This window comes from Hippocampus comes, unplaced genomic scaffold (genome assembly GCF_001891065.2).
Source record: "Hippocampus comes isolate QL1 unplaced genomic scaffold, H_comes_QL1_v1.1 scaffold366, whole genome shotgun sequence".
Lineage (NCBI taxonomy): Eukaryota > Metazoa > Chordata > Actinopteri > Syngnathiformes > Syngnathidae > Hippocampus > Hippocampus comes.
This window is the reverse complement of record NW_017805541.1, coordinates 83,947-99,961: the sequence shown is the minus strand read 5'-3', so window position 1 is coordinate 99,961 and position 16,015 is coordinate 83,947. Positions and strand designations below refer to the sequence as shown.

The following is a 16,015-nucleotide window of genomic DNA, read 5'->3' as shown; positions in this document are numbered from 1 at the left end:
TGTGTTAATGTGTTATGGCCGTCTTGATAACTTGGCACTGCATAAATAACTGAACAAAAAATATTGATTGAAACACGCTGTATGACGTACTTTGGAAAGTATCATCTCTCAAATAGTAGCTAACTCCGCGACCATTGTTGTGTGTGAAAGATAAAATAATCTATGTCACTAAATCAACAATATATAGAATGTGTGATTTGATTCCTCAATGCAGTTTAGTTAGTGCATCAGGTCCAAAGAACAAATATCAGAATCCATGATGATTTATTTAAAAAAAAACTTTCAAGGACAACACAGCTGTTTACTTTATAGTAGAAAATGCCATCTAATGTATGTATGAAATGCCTTTTTTTAATTAAACATTTTCAAGTAGTAGTGGCACGTTAGTTCTTCACATACTGTACATACAAGTAGTATGTACATTAAAGAAAACACAGGAGAACCAGTCCAACTACAGATATTATTCATATTATAATAATCAACATTCAGTCGAGCACCAAAGCATCAACATGAACTTCCTGAACATAGCTGACCTATTTTTCCCAACAACGCGGCAATGTGAAGTCATGTTAAGTTCTAGTATCAAAATGATTAGTCACTGAGATGATAAAAACAAAAACAAAACAAAACAATATAAAACAAAATGCCAGACTAATGCGGTAGAAAAGGCAACTTGGAAAACAAAATGTGACAAAAATAAATAACATTTTGATTGTGGAGACCTCGGCAGTGTGTCTTTTTAGTGTGCTGTCATGATCAAGAGCACAAGTTGAGATTCACAGTTTTTTAAAACCTAAAATGCTAACAGTACCTTTGGCACACAGCGTGTTCAGTGGTCCAGCAAATACAAGATGCGCTTGTACAGACAGTGCATTTGAAAAACGACGAAACCCCAAAAAACGTAAGTTCGGGTCGCCTCACAGTTTGCAGCCATCCGAGGTTATTGTAAAAAAAAAAAAAAAAAAAAAAGTCCTGAGCAAAGCGGGTGGTTTCATAATAGAGAACCAGAGGTTTTAATTTATGGGAGGTTATGTTTTTTTTTCCCCTTCCTGTAAACAAAAACAAAACATACTGTGTGATAATCAGTGCTGCCAAGAGGTTACATTTAGCGTCGTGATGGCCTGGGGGTGTAATTGAAACCGTGTTTTGTCCAACCTTTTTTGTAGAATGGGATCCAATAGACAGCAAAACCAACACCTAATATCGAGTACAAGGGGGCCCTTTGCTTGCGATGGTCCTGACAGTGAAATGTCATTAACCGCCATCCTTAGTTTTTCCATTTGTTTTATATTTATGGCCTTGAAAGTGTTTTTTTTTTCTGTCCAAATATTTACAGAAATTTTGACTTCGTTACATCATTAGTTATTGATAGATTGTTGCACGAATTGGGGTTATGTTGCCATCCGTCACAACGGAACGTCGTCATAAACTGTGGACCCCTTTGTATCTTTTCCAAATATTAATCCTGCATATCTAAATAAGACAGTTTTAGAAGATTTTGTGGCGAGTGATTTTCCGCATTCAGATATTGCAGCTCTTCCTCTTTGTTTCTATTGGTTTTCCCTCTTTACCAATACATCCATTATTGCCGTTGTTATAGTATTTTGAATTTCTCTGCGATTCCCACCCCAAATAATATATTTTAATGCTAATGCCTTTGGTCCAAATCAGATTTTTTTTTTTTTTTTTTGCGTTCAACTAAAAAACATTTTTACAAACACCACTCTCAAAAAGGTAATGGTTGGGGTGACATTTCCCAATGAACCTAAAATGGCCTCTAACCTTTACAGGAGAATTTAATTTGACATTGCATTGATGCTCATTCTAAAATGTCACCCAAAGCCAAATATCCTGACTGACTGCCACCGTCTATAGAATCCGGAAGCCCATGTTGGCTGAATAGTACTCATTTTCTTCCTCCTCCTCTTCTTCTTCTTCTTCCCTCCCCACTTCACCTCCGCTGTGCGCCGCAGAGTTCTTCCGCTTGACTTGCTTGTTGGAGTGGCCCCGAGGCCTTTGCATGGCGACCAAAAGGCGGAATCCTGGCTTGGAATCAGCCGAGGTGGACTTGTTGGGAGAAGTGGCAAAAGTTTTGAGCGAGCACGGGACAAGAGAAGAGGCAGCGGAGGAGCAGGACGAAGACATCGGGCTGACACTTTGCACCGACGAGTAGCCTGAACTGTGAAGATCCATGGAAAAGAAAAGGCCATTCCGTTCTCCAGGACGCTGGGCCTGGTCTCTTTCGGCCTCGTTGAAGCTGTCTTCGTCGCTGGACAGCGCTCGGCAATTTTCACGACTCGCGTCCGTGATGGCGTCCATTTTGATGGACACCATGGAAACTGTCAAAAAGAAAGACGTGCGATGAGTCACAGGGTTTAGACAGCGAACGTGATGAGTGCCGAGTCATCGCGAGGAACAAAATGGTCCAAATGGAATGCTGAGTCATGTCCTAATGGTAACAAATGCATCACAAGTAAGCCCAAGCCCCATTTGGGTTGGGGGGTGGGGTGGGGGGGGGGTCATGTTTACACCCCATGCTTACTTCTCCTATTGTGGTGGAAGCATTTGCAGCAGTCTAACAACTTTTTTATACGTCAAACTAGACGCTGACATTGTCACACGTTGGATTTTTTTGACTTTCATCAATCAAGGCAATGCTACTAACATGTATGAGGAAGAAAGTAATTCAAGGGACCCATCTTAAAATGTCTCCCCGTGTTCAGTGGGCTGAGAGACAGCATCGACTTTTTTATGTGAAACACGCAGGAGGATAAATGTCGGCACTTTTGTTCCAGCTACAAGTCCAATTGCAAGTTCGACCCCATGTGACTCACAGTCTCCATCTTTCTCCCCCTCGCTCTCCTCTTGGTCGCCCTCGTAGCCGGAGGAGGACGTGTCCAGACTCCAGTCCAGGATGTCGCCCAGCAGCCTCTGCTCCTGATTGGACAGCTCGGCAGTGGGCGTGGTCACCCGGCTGCCCCTGTCTGCTTGCGTGCGGTCATCACGCCTCCTAGGGAGGGAGATGAAAGGCTGGGGTGAGTCATTGGATTGTCTCACAGATGGATCAAATAAACACCTTCTGGACTAAACAGTTCACGCCTGTTGTGGATGAAAGGAGGAAAACTTGAAGGATGCAAGCTAAATGAGCAAAGCCAGGAGTAGGAGGACTTGTCATGTTGACTTGTTACGTTTATTTTTATACACAGCGCCTTTGTGTGTGTACTTTAACAGGGACATATTATGGAAAATGTACTTACTGTTTGTGTACAACAAGTTCAATCGCGAACAGATTTCCAGAACAATTCAATCTTTTAAGGGGCGGGTCTTGCCACGAACAGAATAATCCATGACGAATTGACGCCTCCCTGATAAGGTTTAGAATTAACCATAAATGCCACAAAATGGCTAAAAGCACTTCTTGAAGCTCCTCAAATCATATTAACATTGCTCCTTGGGAACCCCATGAGTGCAATGCCTCAGCCAAAACGTCCAAGCCAAAAGGTAAGCGGAGCTGCATTGAAATTTGGTAAAAGTACGCCAGAGACGCACGTGTACAAGACTCTCAATAATTTTCCCCAACAACCCAAGCTAAAATTTGCTCCTCCCTAACATTCAAGGAAGTCAAAATGTCTCCCTTTAACATACTTTCTTGATACCAATCATTTCGTTCCTGCGAGTCTGGGCTTCGGCACCATCTTATGGCATCCTATAGCATATGCAGCCGATTCAAACCCAGAACCTTCAAATTGTGTGGCAGAGATTCAAACCATTATCGCCCCATGCTGCATCACATTTGATTTCAGCTCATATTTGTAGTTAATTTTTACAGAAACGATTGTTTTTGAAGGTGTGTTTTTCCCCCCACCACAGAGAACTTGCGTAAGTTACCTTTTACTCGCGCTGGAAGGCGAAGCAAGGAAGGCGTGGATGTCCGCTGGCTGGCCAGTGGGACTGGGAGGCTCCAACTGAGGTTCCATTTCAGGAATCTCAAGGATGTGACACAGCTCCTTATAATCCATCACCTTGGAGAGCAAACAGTTTTTACCCCAGTTCATAAAAGACTATTTTGGGAGACAGAAGAGACCGGAAAGGTGCATGTACTTTTTCCTTGCTGATGTGCTGGTAGATGTCATCTTCGAAGCGTTGCTTCACGCCAGTGAGAGACACGTGTCTGTAGTCTCTGGGAGCATCTTGACTGAAACTGAGAGAGGGGAAATAGTTACAAAACAGTCCAAAAAAAAATGCTTTTCATGCACTCTTTGTGGCAAACGTCAAAGCTCATCAACCGTGGAAACAAAGCGGCTTCCCACTCCCATCTTCTCGTGATGCGCCTGCCCCCACTCTGTTTAGTTTCGCAGCTTTAGAGTCTTCAGGTTAATCACCCCCACCCCCATTTTTCTTGACCACAAAAAAACAACCTTACAGCTCATCAGTCCGGCTTCATTGAACGTGCACATTACGAATCAATGGTCATTATTTCACAAAGTAGGTGATATAAGATGGAGGGCGTAAACGTCAACACCATTTGAGGTTGCAGCGTTGTGCATGTTGCGTAGAATACAGCGGAACTTCTAAAGTGACGCTGACTGATTCCCAGGATTAACTTCAAAGTGTATTAGATATATTCCATGCTTACATGCAATCTTTTAAGTGGCATTAAGAGATTTGAGATTTACGACAACAATACATATTCATAACTATAAATGTTTGGCGGGCGCTGTATAAAAAATGAGCTGAGATCTCACGTGACGATGGTTTAATTTGACTTCCATTTACGTCAATTCTACAATCAGCACTTTTGCGGCAGGGATTTAATTCAACTCCTTTTCAACGACGAAATAAAAATCCATCAATGCAGACGGTTTCCCAGGCAACTACGGAAATTATAGGTTGTGGTGAAACCATAGAGTGGTCCAGTGAATAGCACAAGGCATATATCAACCAGAATTCTCCTGGGAGGAAAAAAAAAATAAAAATCCGTGTGTGAAGCGGTGGTGCTGCACAATACTGGGTGATTGTGCACGTTGAGAGTGGCTTACCACTTGACATAAAGCAGCACAGCAAGCTGGGTGAGATCTTGCTTGGAGAAGCCGGTGTAGTCTACCAACTGATTAGGCCAGATGGGAGCTGCATACATCCAAATAAAATGAATCAATAATTTAATTAAAATGACAAATGTGGCTCTGGGACCCAGACGGGGTTGGCTGATCTTTACCGTAGTGATGCAGCGCTCTCGTGAGCAGCAGCACGGCGCAGGCCATCTTTGCGGGCATCGTCGCCAGGGCAAGGTAGAGCAGGGACAGCTCGCAGATGTAACTGAAGAGGTGAGTGGTTCGTCGTTCCAGGGGGAGGAGGGAGAGCAGCACCTCGCCGTAGTCCAAAAGTGTGGGGCTCTGAGGTGGACCGCACAGCATAACTCAAATTGGCTGAGTATTTATCGGTTTACTATACTTGTGAAACTCAGTTTAAATAGGACACAATCTAACGCGATGAACACTCATACTGAAAATCGGGGCAAATTTGAGCATTTCCCCTTCCCTACCGATCAAGTCAGTAACAGACAGATTATTGAAAATGATTAACCCGAGCAATTATCCTGTGGTGTGAGCTGTTTTAAGAAGGATTTTTCCTCCTTGATATGCTCAATGATGTGAAATGGAATGACATTGGCCAATTGGGGAGTGACACAAAGACTGCCAGAATTTGGATGTATTCAGCGCTTGTATTGGGTAAAAAGCAAACCATGTGTTCATTTCATTGGAATTTTTTGTTAAATTTGTACCGGTAATGCCAGCGTTTAAGTTACGCAACAATTCACATCAGGAAATGTGTTCAGCTTTTCAATCAACAAATGGTGTGAATTTAAAAAAAAAAAAAAAGTGCTTAGACTCACCCTAATCTTCCCCTCCAGCACAGAGACAACTTCTCCCATCATTCGGACCAAGTCCTCATACTTATAGGTGTTGTCAGTGAGCCACACTGCTTCTCTTATAGTAAGAATATCCTTACTGATGTAACTAGGTGAGAAAAAAAACAACAACAATAAAATCCATTTTGTGTCAATAAATCGATGTTGGCTCACGTAATATTTTTAAGAAAAGAAAATATGACCAACATGTTACCTCCGCCTCAATTTGAGCAAGTAAAAAACCCCTGAAAACAAGATGACAAGTGGTCATTCTTACCGCGTACAAACCACCATGCAGGCGATCCCCAGCAACTGAAGGCGAACTTTGGGGACGGAGCGCAGCGCCAAGTAGCGGTCCACGCAGCCGACCGTCACGTGCAACGTCAGGCTGGAAAAGTCTTTCATCGTGGTCACTTCCACCAGCCAGTCCACCAGAATGTACCTAAAGAGTGACACAAATAGGGACGCAAAGTGAGGACTGAGGAGCCAGTGATGGGATAGAGTCAGCGTGGAGGATTTTGCCATTACCTCATGGTGTCCTTAATGCCCCGTCTGAGGATGCTGTGATTGCCGCGCTGTTCTGCCTGCCGGGAGGTGCTAAAAAGTTGCGACACCAGGTCTGAGCAGGCTTTAGCCTCCAAACCCAGTGGATTGCCACTGCTGCACACTTTGGCCAGGGAGAGCTGCACGGACAAAGGCAAGTTGTTAGAGGCTGCCTTAAAAATAAAAAAAAAAGACAACACTCTGGATAGGTGTAGTCATGCTTCATCTTAGGAGTGACAAGACTTTTCGGGTCATTTATCACTACATGTTTTCTCAAGAACAATACCGAAGAGTGCTACTTTTTTTTTTTTAAATACATCACAGAATTTAAGTGAGTCACATGTAGTGGACACTCATTCCAATGCACACACCTGCGCTTCCCAGCATCCTCTTGCAGCGCAGTCCCTGAGGGTTCGAATACACTGGAGGTACCTGCCTGGATCTGACATCTGTAAGCCGCGACAGAAAAAAAAAAAATCACCAAAACATAGAATCAATGCAAATATTGGTATTTAGTTTTTGGATATAACGCACTAAACAAACACGTTACTAAACCGTTTAAGCTTAACTTAAACTCTACTCAACCGTAGAAATATTAATTTGAGAACAAAATATGCCATTGTGGGCGGGACAAAAAGGTCCATATCCAAAAGTGGTCATACGCTTTCCCAATTCATCTAGTGTATATTTTTAATGCGTCGTTGATTAATTAAGATGTACACTATAATAACCCGTAGAGCGAAAATGCTGAACTCACAGCAGCTTTGCGGTTGTGCTCCCATATGAGATAGGAGCTCTGCAAACAACCCGAACGCGAAGACTCTTCCAACATGGATATGGCTTCAGAGTGTTTGTCATCCTCCTACAGAAAGGTGGGAGCACTGAGGATCACTCGCAACATTCAAAACACTTCATCAGGGATGCCGATCGAATTACAATTGCTTTTTGTCATGCCTCCAATTCATCTTAATCAATTGGAGGGTTAATAGAAACGGTGCTGACCACACCCGGACACAGAGTGAACTGGGTGAGACTCACCTCAAATAGCTGTAACACTCTTGCCAAGCAGTGCAACAAGGGACCCTTCTTTTCCTGGGAAATTAAAGATGGAGAAACTTAGCGACACACATATAAGCATTTATTTTTACCGACATACGTATTTGGAATGTGAAATAATGAGAAGAGACAAACAGCATATACGATACACAACCAGATTTACAGACTTTCCAAACCCCACCTTGTTGTCATCACACTCGGCCTTGAGGTGCTCAAAGACGACAGCCTTGCAGCAGCTGCCGGTGGGCGACCACGGCGGCCTGATGAACAGCCAGCTGAAGGGATCGGCGGCGGGGGAACGCAGGCTCTCGGCGAGGCTGAAGAAGTGCGACGCTTTCCGTCCGCACACATCCGCGCGGCCTTCGTCGCTCAGCAGAGCTGTTGGGGGGGGGGGGGGGGGGGGCGATCAGGAATGAGCTGCATTCATGCACCGCAATTCATGCTTGAACGTTTCTTTGAGGCATATTTTGCGAGAGAATTTTGGTTGAAGTCCAAACTGCACCACTTCTGAGGTGTCTCACTGTCAGTTGTTGTCAAAACACAATAGATGAGCCACGATTTTCGTCAAAGCAATTGATGGTTGAACACCCCGACTTTTGTTTGACGCATATTTAAGTCCAAACTGTACCAGTTTGGGGATGGTAAAAGATATTTTTCCCTTTTTATTAGGGTGACAAGTTGGTCCTGGATTGGATTCTTTCATAATGAGAAAATGTATTTTCAAATTGAAGACCGCCATGGAACAGATCGTGTTTGAGAAATACATTTTACTTACGTCCTTCATTGTACAAATAAGCAATCCCTAACTTGACGGCTGCTTCAAAATTCCCTTTTTCTGCAGCTCTGTGATGAAAAAAAAAAAAAAAAAAAAGCAACAACTTGTTAATATAAGAGGTAAAAAACTGAGAAAAAGAGTCAACCAATTACGGAAATCTTTTTTACCTTTCAAACAACCATAGATTTTCAGGGGAGGGCCAAGTATCTCTGAAGCTGGCCCGGGCCCAAACACTGGCGTGGTTGTCAATAATGTCACGCAGCTGAGAGTGAACCTGCAACAAACAGAGCTTAATTTAGTCAACGGAGTGGCACAAAATAAAGATGCCCAACCCAAACACATGTGTGTGTGTTGGGGGGGCGGCGAAGCGTGTGCTTGCGAAAAGTGACAAGGACTTGTCGATTATGTGTCAAAAGTGGATAATGTTGATGAAGACTTACAGCCCTCACAGACAGCAGGTCTTCAGCGGAGAGGCACTGGAACACACAGAGAAGAACCTCCTTGGGCAGACTCAGCAAGGTGATGGTTGGCGTGCGCAGGCGGACCCGCTTTCGAACCGGAACGGAGTAGCATTTTGGGCAATGGCAGTGGACTGATGACAAAAAAAAAAGACAGTGGAAAGGCAGATAATTTTTGGGGTTTAATTTCAAAATGTAGCCTCGGCAAACACCAGAAAAATACATATCACAACTACTGTACATTATTATTCCACTGCATCTTGCTGTTATTTAGTCACTACATATTTTAGTTGTGTCTTTGTGTATTTTTCACGTAGTGGGCAATTTTCATTGCATCTGTAATTTACATTTTTTTCCCATCCTAAAAGTTTGCATGTTGCAAAGAAGGCAGAGAGAGTCAGATTTACGTCAGTCAACACATTCAAATTCCACTGTGTCACCCCATTAAAGCACCAATGTTAATTGCATACAAGACTGAGATTGATTAACCTATAAAATCTATTTTAACAAAACATCCTAAACTAGCGGTAGAGTACATGAGTAGCTCGCTGGTGACCGACCCCAGCAAGTCAGTCCAAGTGAGCGCCCAAATTTCCCTCCTGTGGCTCAAGTGGTGTAAAGTTTCCATTTACGCTTAAGTTTTACGCTGTTCAACATTCCTGATGTTCTTTCAGGTAATTTTAACACTTAATATGTCAGATGGAGACGTGTTTGACATAAATACTGAGGCCAATACTTAGTTAATATCCACTATACAGTATACCCTGTAGGTCGAGCTAACCAAGCTAACTGTCAAAAGTAATTGTAATTTCCACACAGGCATTACTTTCATCAGTTACATCCACAAGAGGTTATTTAATATAGGAAAAAAATGACTTACCACCGGCTTTCATTGCAAGTGTACTCAATGTACAGTATGTTGAATCGTCCCACCGGCGAACTTTACAGCACTCAAGCAGCGGTTTGAACGTCACGAAGTGTTAAATACACCGAAACACACAATAATTTAAAACACTATCGGGAAAATTTGTCGTCAAATTACACCCTCGATTCAAAGGTGGAGAAACACTAATAACTAATGTTTGAAATTGTTGGCTGAATTCAAATTCAACCATGAGCCATTCCTTGCTGGGCACGCCCCGAAGCTCCCGTAGCACCGCCCGCGCCGCCTGTTTAAACACAGCATTTGACCTGATTGGTCGTGCCTAGCACAGCTACGATTGGCTGGTGATAGCTAAGGGCGCTCTTATTGGTCGGAGATTTATAAACTGCATAACACCGCGTTGCCATTGGATAAAACGGTTGCAATTCGAAGTACGCGCTCGCAAACAAGGGTATGCTATTGGTACATTTGGTTATGAAAAACGCCCACTAACTGATCGTACTGAGGAATGTGGGATACGTAGTTGCGTAAAATCAGGTACAATTTAAAGGACGGCATTTAAAGAGACAGACATAATCGGCAGAGGGTAAAGCCGAAATTATTATTATTTTAAACAAGGTAGAAAGCAGAAATTACACATACAGTTATTCAAATTTGGGAGAATAAGGAAAAATAAATTACTAATTTAAATCCACAGATAACTTGAAAAATTACATTAAAAGTGTGCCAGATAAATCTTTCAAATAGCTCTGTGGGACCCTCTGACAAAGTTAGAACAAAAATGATTTATTTACAATTTTTCATTTTCCTGTACTTATGCGCAGCGTTAATTTTTAAACTGCATGTTACAGTGGCTTACACGATTACATTAAAAATGAAAGTTTGAATGAACACTTTATTTTAATGTTAGTCAGGGTTGGAGGCCTACTTATTTTTTCAGTGACACCTGAAGGAAAAAGATTGATAATCACTGAACCCTGCAAGAACACACATTGTGATGGAAAGGAAAACTCCCTCTCTGGAAGATACAACTCAACACTACGTGTCGTGTCGATGCTTTCCAAGAATAATGCGGTTATTTGCCTGTAGAACCACAATGATGAAATATATATATATATATATATTGCAATATGTCAATAAAATTACCAAATAATTATCACCAGATTATCACTGTATTTAACTCATTCAAATAACAACGTAGCTTTTTTTTCTTTTATGTGGAGCACTAACATTTTTTTGTAATCCAATGTGAATAAAAATCAATTACTGTAAGTTTTAATGCCTGACTTTACTTATTAACTTTCTGTTAAACCGGAATGTTGTGAATGACACCAGCATAGGTAACTTCAAAACTTGAAAATGAAAATAACAGCCCGAAGTGTAAACTGACGTCCCTTTTGCTTTAATGACAGTCTTTTTGAGTTCAGAAATGACTGCTGATGCAAGGCAAAATTCGACTTCTACTCCACAGATTTTCAATTGGATATACCGGTAAATTTGGATTCTGGCTGATGAAGCCAAATTCCTCTTCAGCTTCCCCTTGAAGGTTTCCTGAGCCAAAATGACTGTTATTTGAAACTCACGACTAAAACATCAAATCGCTGTGCTGTAATTTCTCCATCCACTTCAAACATCTTTCGACAAATCAAATATGGTTGACTGCCAAGTCCGCGGAAAGTGGCGGAGATGGACAGGCGGATGAGATGCTCCCACATCTTGTTTCCTGTCATCTGTGCTGAGGCCTGCAAAGCAACTAACTACTTCCACCACATGTGCTCTGTGGCCTGTTAGCCTCCACACCCACTTTGCTAAAACATCAACATCACACACGCACACGCACAAGCACGCACGCACCCACGCAGATATGCACGCACGCATTCAAAAAAATATGTTATGATCAAGTCACCCATATTTCCCTTTATAAAAAAAAAAAAAATCAAAGCAAAAAAAATGAGAACAAGTGTTTTGTTGAACATTTATTTACACCAGTGTAAAATGTACATCTACATAGAAATATACAGTACAGTACAAATATAAAGTTATCGAATGTCGAGGACCATAACACATCTCCACCAACAGCAAAAGCAGAAAACATGACTGTCCTTGGGGGCAAAAGTACAACACTACAGTGTACCCCATCTATACACACAGCACAGAGGTAGATTTTCCCTTAGTTTTCATGTTTAAAGGCAGAAGGGAAAACAAAAGCAAACACTATCTGGTCACTTTATCATCGGTGCAACACAATGGCACCGATTAGGGAGAAACTACTTAAAAAAATATATATCTCAGGGAGCGGCCATTTTGTTTTGTACTGCCACTATCTGTCAACTAAAAATGACGTCACAGTGCCAAAGGGCTCAGGTATCAAACGTCAAGGCTCACCTGTTTTCTGCGTTTGGTCATGTGACCTACGTAAAGTGAGCCCTTAAGCATTGTGATGTCACTTTCAGTCAAAAGCAAGTGGCAGTACAAGACAAAATGGCCGCTCTCTGAGATAGATAAAAACGGGCTGACTTTTCCACTTAATTCATACTCTACAAATTCAATGTGGTTTAATTTTTTTCTATTTTTTTATTTTTATGAATACCATGTTTAGACTAGCGGGGGCACATAGAACATGTTATTGTAAATACAATTGTTGACTTGAGTTCCCCTTTAAGTTACACATCCCACAACACAAGCTAATCACATAGGAGAATCTTTTTGGAGTTTTTCGAGTGTCTGAGCTTTGCTGACGCTGATCACAAGGGATGGAAAATGCTGAAATCTGGCCTTGTCCGTATGTATGCAATCCACATCACAGACCCTTTTGACTGAATCAAATCTTGAATGGAGTTATGCACATAATGTAGATTAAATGGTGTGATCAAGACCTATTTCAATTCACCCCTGCCGACACGCTTCATATCTCATATTTTTCCAGCACTATGTCATTTCCCTCCCAATTAGGGCTGATTTTGGCATTGTGTGTTGCATCTGCTACCTCTGAATGCATAGACACATTTGATCGGCTAAAGCAGATCGACATGATAGTGATCAATGTTTTTTTTTTTTAAGGGTAAAATAGAGGCGTCAAGCTTAATTTGCATACATTCAATACATTGCACTTTCCCTTTTTGTGATTCATGGTATAGTATGGAGTCCCAGGCACAACATGTTGAAAATGCATTTTGGTCACAATACAGATACGTGTGCACAAAATACTTAACTGTGGCCACAAAAAAGTTATAACATGCAGACAAAATACACGTTTTCTTGTCTTAATGTTATTACCATACACAATGTGGATATCCTGGCACTACACAATGTCCTTAAAGAGCCTTTACTTGTGTTCTCTCAACAGTTTCTTGTTGTCTTGCATTTAGGCACTTATTTAAATATGCTTGATATGATAATAAAAGTCAATCATACTATCCCTGTCCATTACACGTCGTGCCTAGCACAGCTACGATTGGCTGGTGATAGCTAAGGGCGCTCTTATTGGTCGGAGATTTATAAACTGCATAACACCGCGTTGCCATTGGATAAAACGGTTGCAATTCGAAGTACGCGCTCGCAAACAAGGGTATGCTATTGGTACATTTGGTTATGAAAAACGCCCACTAACTGATCGTACTGAGGAATGTGGGATACGTAGTTGCGTAAAATCAGGTACAATTTAAAGGACGGCATTTAAAGAGACAGACATAATCGGCAGAGGGTAAAGCCGAAATTATTATATTGGGAGAATAAGGAAAAATAAATTACTAATTTAAATCCACAGATAGCTTGAAAAATTACATTAAAAGTGTGCCAGATAAATCTTTCAAATATCTCTGTGGGACCCTCTGACAAAGTTAGAACAAAAATGATTTATTTACAATTTTTCATTTTCCTGTACTTATGCGCAGCGTTAATGTTTAAACTGCATGTTACAGTGGTTTACACGATTACATTAAAAATGAAAGTTTGAATGAACACTTTATTTTCATATTAGTCATGGTTGGAGGGCTTCGTATTTTTTCAGTGACACCTGAAGGAAAAAGTTTGATAATCGCTGAACCCCGCAAGAGCACGCATTGTGATGGAAAGGAAAACTCCCTCTCTGGAAGATACAACTCAACACTCGTGTCCGTGTCGATGCTTTCCAAGAATAATGCGGTTATTTGCCTGTAGAACCACAATGATGAAATAATAACTTTGTTCGACAGGTCATTCTTACCAGACCGTGTTTTAAGATCAAATTGTCTTGTTATATATATATATATATTGCAATATGTCAATAAAATTACCAAATAATTATCACCAGATTATCACTGTATTTAACTCATTCAAATAACAACGTAGCTTTTTTTTCTTTTATGTGGAGCACTAACATTTTTTTGTAATCCAATGTGAATAAAAATCAATTACTGTAAGTTTTAATGCCTGACTTTACTTATTAACTTTCTGTTAAACCGGAATGTTGTGAATGACACCAGCATAGGTAACTTCAAAACTTGAAAATGAAAATAACAGCCCGAAGTGTAAACTGAAGTCCCTTTTGCTTTAATGACAGTCTTTTTGAGTTCAGAAATGACTGCTGATGCAAGGCAAAATTCGACTTCTACTCCACAGATTTTCAATTGGATATACCGGTAAATTTGGATTCTGGCTGATGAAGCCAAATTCCTCTTCAGCTTCCCCTTGAAGGTTTCCTGAGCCAAAATGACTGTTATTTGAAACTCACGACTAAAACATCAAATCGCTGTGCTGTAATTTCTCCATCCACTTCAAACATCTTTCGACAAATCAAATATGGTTGACTGCCAAGTCCGCGGAAAGTGGCGGAGATGGACAGGCGGATGAGATGCTCCCACATCTTGTTTCCTGTCATCTGTGCTGAGGCCTGCAAAGCAACTAACTACTTCCACCACATGTGCTCTGTGGCCTGTTAGCCTCCACACCCACTTTGCTAAAACATCAACATCACACACGCACACGCACAAGCACGCACGCACCCACGCAGATATGCACGCACGCATTCAAAAAAATATGTTATGATCAAGTCACCCATATTTCCCTTTATAAAAAAAAAAAAAATCAAAGCAAAAAAAATGAGAACAAGTGTTTTGTTGAACATTTATTTACACCAGTGTAAAATGTACATCTACATAGAAATATACAGTACAGTACAAATATAAAGTTATCGAATGTCGAGGACCATAACACATCTCCACCAACAGCAAAAGCAGAAAACATGACTGTCCTTGGGGGCAAAAGTACAACACTACAGTGTGCCCCATCTATACACACAGCACAGAGGTAGATTTTCCCTTAGTTTTCATGTTCAAAGGCAGAAGGGAAAACAAAAGCAAACACTATCTGGTCACTTTATCATCGGTGCAACACAATGGCACCGATTAGGGAGAAACTACTTAAAAAAATATATATCTCAGGGAGCGGCCATTTTGTTTTGTACTGCCACTATCTGTCAACTAAAAATGACGTCACAGTGCCAAAGGGCTCAGGTATCAAACGTCAAGGCTCACCTGTTTTCTGCGTTTGGTCATGTGACCTACGTAAAGTGAGCCCTTAAGCATTGTGATGTCACTTTCAGTCAAAAGCAAGTGGCAGTACAAGACAAAATGGCCGCTCTCTGAGATAGATAAAAACGGGCTGACTTTTCCACTTAATTCATACTCTACAAATTCAATGTGGTTTAATTTTTTTCTATTTTTTTATTTTTTTTATTTTTATGAATACCATGTTTAGACTAGCGGGGGCACATAGAACATGTTATTGTAAATACAATTGTTGACTTGAGTTCCCCTTTAAGTTACACATCCCACAACACAAGCTAATCACATAGGAGAATCTTTTTGGAGTTTTTCGAGTGTCTGAGCTTTGCTGACGCTGATCACAAGGGATGGAAAATGCTGAAATCTGGCCTTGTCCGTATGTATGCAATCCACATCACAGACCCTTTTGACTGAATCAAATCTTGAATGGAGTTATGCACATAATGTAGATTAAATGGTGTGATCAAGACCTATTTCAATTCACCCCTGCCGACACGCTTCATATCTCATATTTTTCCAGCACTATGTCATTTCCCTCCCAATTAGGGCTGATTTTGGCATTGTGTGTTGCATCTGCTACCTCTGAATGCATAGACACATTTGATCGGCTAAAGCAGATCGACATGATAGTGATCAATGTTTTTTTTTTTTAAGGGTAAAATAGACGCGTCAAGCTTAATTTGCATACATTCAATACATTGCACTTTCCCTTTTTGTGATTCATGGTATAGTATGGAGTCCCAGGCACAACATGTTGAAAATGCATTTTGGTCACGATACAGATACGTGTGCACAAAATACTTAACTGTGGCCACAAAAGTAAGTAGTATGTTATAAAAGTTATAACAT

At 41.1% G+C, this 16,015-nt stretch overlaps 1 protein-coding gene across 1 annotated transcript; it reads right to left on the bottom strand.

Moving 5' to 3' along the window:
• Positions 1-182: 182 nt before the first annotated feature.
• On the bottom strand, positions 183-9,897 carry ccnf (cyclin F). Its single transcript, XM_019879246.1, has 17 exons — positions 9,621-9,897; positions 8,723-8,874; positions 8,450-8,556; positions 8,283-8,350; positions 7,689-7,885; positions 7,490-7,543; positions 7,209-7,313; positions 6,823-6,900; positions 6,437-6,591; positions 6,186-6,350; positions 5,894-6,017; positions 5,216-5,393; positions 5,040-5,127; positions 4,102-4,201; positions 3,889-4,022; positions 2,835-3,010; positions 183-2,339 (listed from the first exon to the last, which is right to left on the bottom strand). Exons 1-17 carry the CDS (start codon positions 9,631-9,633, stop codon positions 1,870-1,872), a joined length of 2,364 nt encoding a protein of 787 aa, XP_019734805.1. The 5' UTR covers positions 9,634-9,897; the 3' UTR covers positions 183-1,869.
• Positions 9,898-16,015: the final 6,118 nt, after the last annotated feature.